Source organism: Theobroma umbraticum, unplaced genomic scaffold (genome assembly GCF_002168275.2).
Source record: "Theobroma umbraticum cultivar Fairchild unplaced genomic scaffold, ASM216827v3 scaffold_146.0, whole genome shotgun sequence".
Classification (NCBI taxonomy): domain Eukaryota; kingdom Viridiplantae; phylum Streptophyta; class Magnoliopsida; order Malvales; family Malvaceae; genus Theobroma; species Theobroma umbraticum.
In genome coordinates this window covers 3,130,892-3,139,711 of record NW_018397265.1, presented here as the reverse complement: position 1 = coordinate 3,139,711, position 8,820 = coordinate 3,130,892, and the positions used below count along the sequence as shown (strand labels likewise).

The following is an 8,820-nucleotide window of genomic DNA, read 5'->3' as shown; positions in this document are numbered from 1 at the left end:
TGTCCTATATGCCCACAATGCATTATCTAACCGACGAGCCCAATACTTTCGTGACAAGGAAACCACTTTCTTAAGAATTCATTTGATTTCTCAGTTAGATACTTCCACTTGTTCGCTAGTTTGAGGGTGATAGGCCATGGCTATTTTGTGTGACACCCCATATGTTGTGAGTAAGGCTATGAAATACTTATTGCAAAAATGACTACCTTCATCATTGACAATAGCTCGTGGTGTACCAAATCTGGTGAAGATGCTTTTCTTTAAGAATTTCAACACCACTTTAGCATCATTTGTAGGCAGGCCCAAAGCTTTTACCCACTTGGACACATAGTCAATAGCTACCATGATGTGTCAATTGTTGAAAGATGAGTTGAATGGTCCCATGAAATCGATTCCCTAAACATAAAAGATTTCCACTTCTAAGATGTTGTTCACCGACATCTCATATCTTCTAGAAATGTTTCCTACCTTCTAACACCTATCACAATGCAACACAAAATTATGAGCATCCTTGAACAATAATGGCCAATACCAACCTGATTGAAGCACTTTCGCTGCTGTTCTATCCCCTCCAAAATGACCCTCATATTCTAATGAGTGATGTTGTCTTAACAAATTTTCAACTTATTTCTTTGGAATGCACCTTCGTATAAGTTTGTTAGTACATTGCTTAAACAAATATGGTTCATCACATAAATAATATTTAACATCATGTAAAAAAATTTTCTTTTGGTGAAAAGTTAAATTTGGAGGTAAAAGGTTATTCACAATGAAGTTGACATAATCAACATACCATGGTGATTTCTTATGACCAACATTCAACAAGTGTTCATCGAGGAAAGTTTCATTGATCACAGTCATATCCTTACCTTGACTGTCATGCTCTAACCTTGACAAGTGGTTAGTGACTTGGTTTTCTTAACCTTTCTTATCTCTGATTTCCAAATCAAATTCTTGTAACAACAATACTTATTGTATTAATCTTGGCTAGTAATCTTTCTTTGCAACTAAATACTTGATTGTAGAATTGTTAGTATAAACAATAACTTTAGTGCCAATCAAGTATGAACGAAATTTGTCAAATGCATACATAATAGCTAATAATTCTTTCTCAATTATAGCGTAATGCATCTAGGCTCTAGTCAAAGTTTCGCTTGCATAATAGATAGAATGAAACATTTTATCCTTTATTTGGCCTAACACTGTTCCTACTGCATAAGCACTAACATTACACATAAGTTCAAATAGATGTGACCAATAAGGAATTACGATAATGGGTGCAGTTTTCAATCTCTTTTTCAATTCTATAAATGCAACATGATGTGCATCATCAAATTTAAAAGGTATGCCTTTTCTGAAAGATTGCACAAGGGTTTCACAATTTTGGAGAAATCCTTGATGAATCGTCGATAAAAACTAGCATGCCCAAGGAAACTCCTAATCCTTTTTATTGAAGTTGATGGTGGAAGTTTCTAAATGGTCTCAATCTAAGCTTTGTCCACCTTCAATCCCTTGCTTGACACCTTATGACCCAGAACAATACCTTTTTGTACCATAAAATGGCATTTCTCCTAATTTGGCACCAAGGTTGTCTCCTCACATCTTTGCAATCTCTGTCACGATTGAGCAAACATTCATCAAAATTATTATCAAATACTGAGAAATCATCCATAAATACCTCTATCGTTTTCTCCACCATATCTAAAAAAATAGACATCATGCATCGTTGGAATAAGGCTAGAGCATTGTATACCTAAATGACATTTGTCTAAATGCAAAAGTACCATATAGACATGTGAAAGTCTTTTCCTTTTAGTCTTCTGGTGTAATAGCCTAAGTATCCATCCAAGAAACAATAATATTCTCCTCCAGCTAATCTATGCAACATTTGGTCAATGAAAGAGAAACTAATATTCAAACCACTTGTTAAAATCCACCACAATCCTATAAAGATAATTTAGCTCATAATAACTAATGAAAACAACATCGAAAGAAATTTAGCCATGAATCCAAGTCAAGGAAAATAAAAGAAACAAAAAAGTAAAAAAAGAAACTAAGTGTCGAAGCTTTGTGATCTCAATTCTCTTTCAAATTCTCTTATTTTCTTGCTTTGTTATTGGCTTTAAATCTCTAGATTAGTTGGTTGATGCCTATCCCTTTAAACCTCTGGAAAAGGTCCCTTAAATAAGCTCTAAGTAACCGAATTTTCAAAATTTTGTCAACTTTTTTATTTTTAGACATTTCTTAGTGTTGTAGCCTCAATTTCTTGATGCTAAGACTTTGGTTTGCTACAGTAGATGTGTGACATCTATCGATAGATGCAAGTTAGGGTCTTTTTGCAATATTCTTAGGTGCATTCGATCGATATATTCAAGTCAAGGTCCTTTATATTGTACTCGATTAGCTTCTATCGATAGGTGTTCGTAGTCTTCAAAGTCTAAGTACTAAAACTTTCAATTATCGATAAATAAAGAACATCTATCAATAAATGAGCTTATCTATCGATAAATGAAGAACATTTATTGATAGATTAATAACATTTTTCAAATTTGAAGTTTTTACTTATTTTCCATTAAAATGCTTGCTCTTTCATTAAACCTTTTTAAAGGACTGTTTGGACTTGTTTGAACATTTAAAAAACAATTTGGTTCACTTTGTTTGTCAAATCAAAACTTAAACTTAAATGAAGCTTTAAGTTTAACAATTTCCCCCTTTTTAATGTGAATTTGTTTTTGTTTCTTAGAAAAACTCCCCCTAATGTCATGCTAAGGTGTTGACAAATTACTCCCCTTGAAACTTTGCATTGCAAACTTAGTTTTGTGGAGATGAAGTATGAATTTTAACTCATTCTCCCTTTTTTTGTCATAGCAAATAAGTGTATATGAATGTGAAAGAGTGAGAACTAAAAAGTTAATAGTAGATAAATGTAAAGTAGTAACTAAGAAAATAAATTGAGCAAAATAGCTATGTGAACATCCAAAAGGTTAATGTATCCACCAGCTAAACGTATCTGAAAACATGAACCAAATATCCAAATACATATAAGAAACAACTAAGTACATCAAAAATGACATGATGCATGAAAATGATATGCACATGCAGCCATCCAACGGAGCAGTCCAAAATTGAGGTGAAGAGATGTCTCCTGTGAGGGCTCATCCCCTAAGTCTTGTTGGCACTGCAAGATCTCACGATTTTATGCATCCAAGACATCCATATGCCCAGTCTAGCGAGAGCCCATGGTCTTCATATAGGAGAGAAGACAAGCGAAGGCTTGCTCAACATCGAAGTAGGTGGACATGGGGGGTGCACTAGGTTGAAGACAATTTTCTAAAATTCTACCATAAATGTTGGAGAGTTTGATAGATTTTCATATTCAAAAAAAAGAGTTTGATAAATTTTCAATACAAATGATTTGCATAAATAATAATAATAATAATGATGATGATGGTGATGATGATGACTATATGAATAAAAAAAATAAAAACAAATAAATAAAAATTCTCCAATAATAGAATTTCAAGAAAGTTATGAGTGATAATTTCATGCAAATTCCTAGGTAAGAGATTTTCCTTAAATTTTGCCATAAGTATTGGAGTATTCAAGAAATATTAACATCAAATAATTTTTATTTGTTTCAAAAATAGCAATGATGATAAGACTACACCTGAGCATTTAGCTCGTTAGTTGGTGCATGTTTCCCATATTTAGAAAGTAGGGTTGGAATCCTTGTTTCTCTAATTAAAAAAAAAAACTGATGATAAGATGATAAAAATAATAGAAAAATTGAGGACAATAAAATTGAATATCGAATTAAAGTTTATTAAGAGAAAAATATCGCACAATTAATTAGGTATATTCTTTGAATGGACATCGTGAGGATGCTAATAACTTCCTTATACGTAATTATACTGTCGAATTTAAATTTGTTTCGTAAATCGAAACCTATTGTTTTTGATGATCCTAAGTCAAGTATGAGAGCTCATTAAGAAAAATAGATTCACTTAAGTAGCAAATCACAATTAAATAAAAAAGATTGATGTCGATTTTTATTTTTACATCGAACAGTTTCTTAGACTCACATGTTAACAAAATAAGTAAGATATCTCTGTGGCTGGTATAATTTCTCAATCATGATGAACATGAAATGACTTGCTTTCTGGGGTACACGTTTGTTTTTTCTTAGTTTTGTTGCATATCACTGCCACTACAATAATTGTCCTAACAAAAGAAAATATTTCTAAAAGCAATGTGATTTTTATACAGCGTAGATCTTTAATAAACTGATTTTATTTGGTTGAATTAATTTCAAAAACAAGATGTAGCAGTAACTCATTGTAGTAAAAAGTTTTTCTTTTTTTCGTTTGCTATATATTCCACGATCAACTAAAAACAATGTATAAAGAAAATAACAGCATCTTAGATTAATATAATATTTCAATTATACTTTAGCAATTTGGACAAGAAAATAAGATTTACTTCTCTTTGTTTGTTGTTTGATTGGCAGAAAACTAATGGAAAATACAAGAAATCCTAAGGGCATGGAACATGGGACATGGGACATTTAAGATAAGTGACTCAACTTCTTATCGTGTGCTAAGGGCATCCTTTTAGAGAGGAAAATTCTACCGCAAATCCTTTCTGTCAACACAGCAATTTGGTGCGCCAATTAAGTAGTACGTCGCTCACGGGTAACTCATTCGACTTTCTTTGGTTTATAAGTCGTTGATTTAAACAAAAAGATTTGTCCACTACGTAGGACAACAAACAACATTTTAAAAAATTTGTAAATAAAAATATGTAATCTTTTTAGATAATAGAATGCGTGCTACTTCTTTTATCTAGACTAATGTTGCTATAATTAAAATAATATTCCTCAGAACATAAGCTTGAAATTTTAAATTTAATATCTTGAACGGTCGAAGTCACCATCAGAATAGTCAGTTGGGAGGAAACTTATCGAACGTTGACATTGAAGTCCAAGTCAATGTCTTTGCACTACCACTACAAAAAGCCTTTATCTATCCATCCTTCTGTGTTTCTCTCTCACTTGCGCCTCAAGTTACGGGTCAAACTATATAAAACAATCGGTGCTTATTACAAATTAACGACTTAGACTAAATTAACAATATTATCCATAATTTCAAAAAAAATGTTATCTCTTATCAAAAAATATAAACTTTTTTTAGAACATGTACATTGCTGAATGCCAAAGCTTAATGTAACTTTGGTTTTTATATTTACAGTAAATTGTAATAAAACTAATACAAATAATAAAAAAAAAAACTCAAAAGCACAAATTCCCAAGTTTAGAGATGTCGAGGTGCATAGTAGTAGGAGTTGGCCGAATTGACTTAGTCTAATTAATCACGCTCCATTTTTTTCTTGCAAGTTCGCATTAACCTAGATCTCTCCAAATTTCGTGGTTGTCCGAATTCAAAAGTTTGCTGAAAACCAGTCAAGAAGAACCCTTTTGAAAGAATTCAAAAGTATAAAAAAGTATAAATTTCTTTTGAGAAATTTCAGAAAGCCATCATAACAAATTTGATTTAAAATAGTATATTTTTAATATGTAGTATTAAAAATATTTTTAATAATATTTTTTAAGCTTCTTAGAATATTTTTTTATATTTGACTTCGCTATATAAATAGTTAGCATATTATGAAAAACATATAATTATAAAAATTACATACACTAGTAAATACTACACCTTTTTATATTTCTATTAAATGTGAAAAAAAAATAAACTTAAGTTTAAATAGCTGTGTTTTTTATATTTTACTACATAAAAATATATGTTGCTTAAAGAAAATTGATTAAAACTCAATTTTATTATAATGAGTAAAATTCTTAATAAGTATTCAGTAAAAATTGAAGTCTAACTAAAATCCTGGTATAGAAAAAATAGTATATATTTATAACACTATTTGGATGCAAATTAGTGATGCAAATTAGTGCAACTAATTTTTCTCTAATCAATGTATTTTTATGAAAGATTAATATTTATTTGATTAATTTAAAGGTTAATTCATAATTGAAGAAGTTTAGAACTTTTAGGGCTTGGTTTTGTTTGTTCTGATATTCTTAGATGGATCTGTAAGTCAGATTTTATCACTTTGGTTCAATAAGGAGCTGATCTCTAGAAGGTGGAGACTGCAAGTGCCTGCTTAAGCCATGAAAGGGTTGCTTAACTGAGAAAAAAAATGAAAGGGTTGCTTAATGTTTAAGAGGCACGAGGGCTTCTACTATAACTTAGATTTGGGCAATGGAGTTTATATCACAAGTTAAGGGGAATATGTAGGGCGCCTTTCAAGCTTGAAATCCACCCTCTCGCCCCTTCCTTGGAGCATTTTTGAATTTTGAAATTACATGGTTGTAAAATATAATGGAAAATTGAAAAATTTTTCCAAAAATAATTTTATTGCACGCCAAATATTAACATTCAATTTGTAGTATGAAAAACATCTCCACCATTTTTCTATTAATTGGAGTGTCTTAAGGGTTAACTAGAAGGGGTGGAATTTTCATTTTTCGGTTTGCATCAGTCATTTGATTCATTTCAACATTTTTTTTTAAATAAAGAGAATATATATTCAGTCCAACATAGATTTTATTGTTGAATAACATGTCACGTCTTCTGAAAAGTTTAGATTTTCTGTCAATTTTGTCTTTGATGACAAGGGAAAAAAAGGTTTCTAGACAATGACCTAATTGACATTTTGTGTGGAAATTTGACCCAATGTCTTCTTAACAATTTTGTTCATTTAATTTCTTAATTAAGCGTATGCAATGCCCTATATATACCTGGCATAGGATGCTTACTTCTTCACAGCTTAGCAATTAGCCGGAAAAAAAAAACCCATTTAATTATCTTCCACATTCTAAAACAATGAGTTTAACCCTTGTCTTGTTTTCCATTTTTGGGACCTTGGCATCTCAAGCCATGTCGCGCACAATTGATGAGCCTTCCATTGCTTACAAACATGAGCAATGGATGGCTACTTACGGTCGAAAATATGAGAGCAAATCAGAGAAGGAGAAGCGTTTTAATATATTCAAGGACAACTTGGAATATATTGAGAGCTTCAACAAAGCTGGAAATAGGAGCTATAAGTTAGGCATTAATGAGTTTGCAGACATGACCCATGATGAATTCCTTGCAGCTCATAGTGGATACAAGATGCCACACAACCCAACCACTTCCATATCAACATCATTTAGGTACGAAAACTTCTCAGAAGTTCCAACAAACTTGGATTGGAGAGAGAAAGGTGCTGTCACCGCAATTAAGTACCAGGGAACATGCGGTAAGAATTAATAATACACATCAATCTCTCAAATCTATTTTTCCCAATGAGGTGATTAAGGTCAAATTTCCATCACACTCAGCTCAATATTTGATTTTATTATTATATTTCAATTTTAAATGAATTTTGTCACTATATTATCAATTTTGTTGATTTTTTAAAAAATATTAATAGAATTGGAATATTTTACTGAATATTTCGTTAATGAAAATAAAACAAATTTGTCACTTCTGTTCATTTCATCCAGAAATCAAGAAAATTACAAGTATAATGGTAAAATTCAATGAAATCGAAGTACAATGGTGAAATGCAACTGTGACACAGAGTATAATGACAAATTTAACTTTGAATCCATCGAAAAAGGTGTGATCACTAGCCAAGCTTCCATTGGATTACCAATCGCTTACCAGGGATTATTTTCATTTTTCACAGGATGTTGCTGGGCATTTTCAGCAGTGGCAGCCATTGAAGGGATTATCCAAATTACAACTGGTAACTTGATCTCATTGTCTGAGCAACAACTATTGGACTGCAGCACAAATGGAAACCGAGGATGTAATGGTGGTTGGATGATGAATGCCTTCGAATATGTTATGCAAAACAAAGGGATAACCAAGGAGGAAACTTATCCATATCAAGCAATACAAGGAACTTGTGACATGGAGAAGGCTGCAGCCCAAGTTGTAGATATTAGTAGCTATGAGATGGTACCTGCCAATGACGAAGAAGCATTGCTTAAGGCTGTAACAAACCAACCTGTCTCAGTTGCCATTGATGGGAGTGGACTAGACTTTCAACAGTACAAAACTGGAGTTTTTGATGGAAATTGCGGGACTTCTCTGACGCATGCTGTCACAATTATTGGATATGGAACTAACGAAGAAGGTAAAAACTATTGGTTGATCAAGAATTCATGGGGCGAGAGTTGGGGTGAAAATGGGTACATGAAGATTCAGAGGGACGTGAATACCCCGGGAGGTCTTTGTGGCATTGCCATGAAAGCATCCTATCCAATTGCATAAGTTCATATAAGGAACATTTCTTATCTTACGATGTCTACATATGTACTAAATAAAAGATAGTCGCACTGTTTTGTTTCCTTCAAGTTAGGGCTTTTTTTCTTTTATTTGAGTGTAAGGGGATTTTGATAACTCTATTATATAGAGTTATTTAACCACAATTTGGATGTTAAAATAGCTAAGTCCTTGTGTATGATAACTTATTTCAATTCAAGGAATTCTAGTTCATTTTCATGTTGAGTGTCTTAATTTAAGCAAAAACTGATTTAGTCATTGTCTTTGTATGTTTTCAAATACATAAAGTTAAACGATGAATGTAACGACCGCTCCCCAATCGCTATCAACGTCCGAGTCTCGCAGGGAGAACCCCCCCAAGTCCCGAACAAGCTTAAAACATTAGCTATTACTTCATAATCATGCCATCAATCTATGAAATTACATTGATCCATAAAACTCTTTGTAATAAGGATTGAACAATAATCTTTATAAATTG

At 32.1% G+C, this 8,820-nt stretch overlaps 1 protein-coding gene across 1 annotated transcript; it reads left to right on the top strand.

The window, feature by feature from the left end:
* Nucleotides 1-6,835: 6,835 nt before the first annotated feature.
* LOC110422723 (senescence-specific cysteine protease SAG39-like) lies at nucleotides 6,836-8,422 on the top strand. The gene is made up of 2 exons (XM_021436738.1): nucleotides 6,836-7,308; nucleotides 7,741-8,422. Exons 1-2 carry the CDS (start codon nucleotides 6,891-6,893, stop codon nucleotides 8,328-8,330), a joined length of 1,008 nt encoding a protein of 335 aa, XP_021292413.1. The 5' UTR covers nucleotides 6,836-6,890; the 3' UTR covers nucleotides 8,331-8,422.
* Nucleotides 8,423-8,820: the final 398 nt, after the last annotated feature.

What these genes read in the sequence shown, in the direction of transcription:
- LOC110422723 (XM_021436738.1), top strand. Translation starts at nt 6,891, where the DNA reads ATGAGTTTAACCCTTGTCTTGTTTTCCATTTTTGGGACCTTGGCATCT. An exon ending in TAAGTACCAGGGAACATGCG is followed by an intron (nt 7,309 to 7,740) that starts GTAAGAATTAAT and finishes CATTTTTCACAG; the next exon opens with GATGTTGCTGGGCATTTTCA.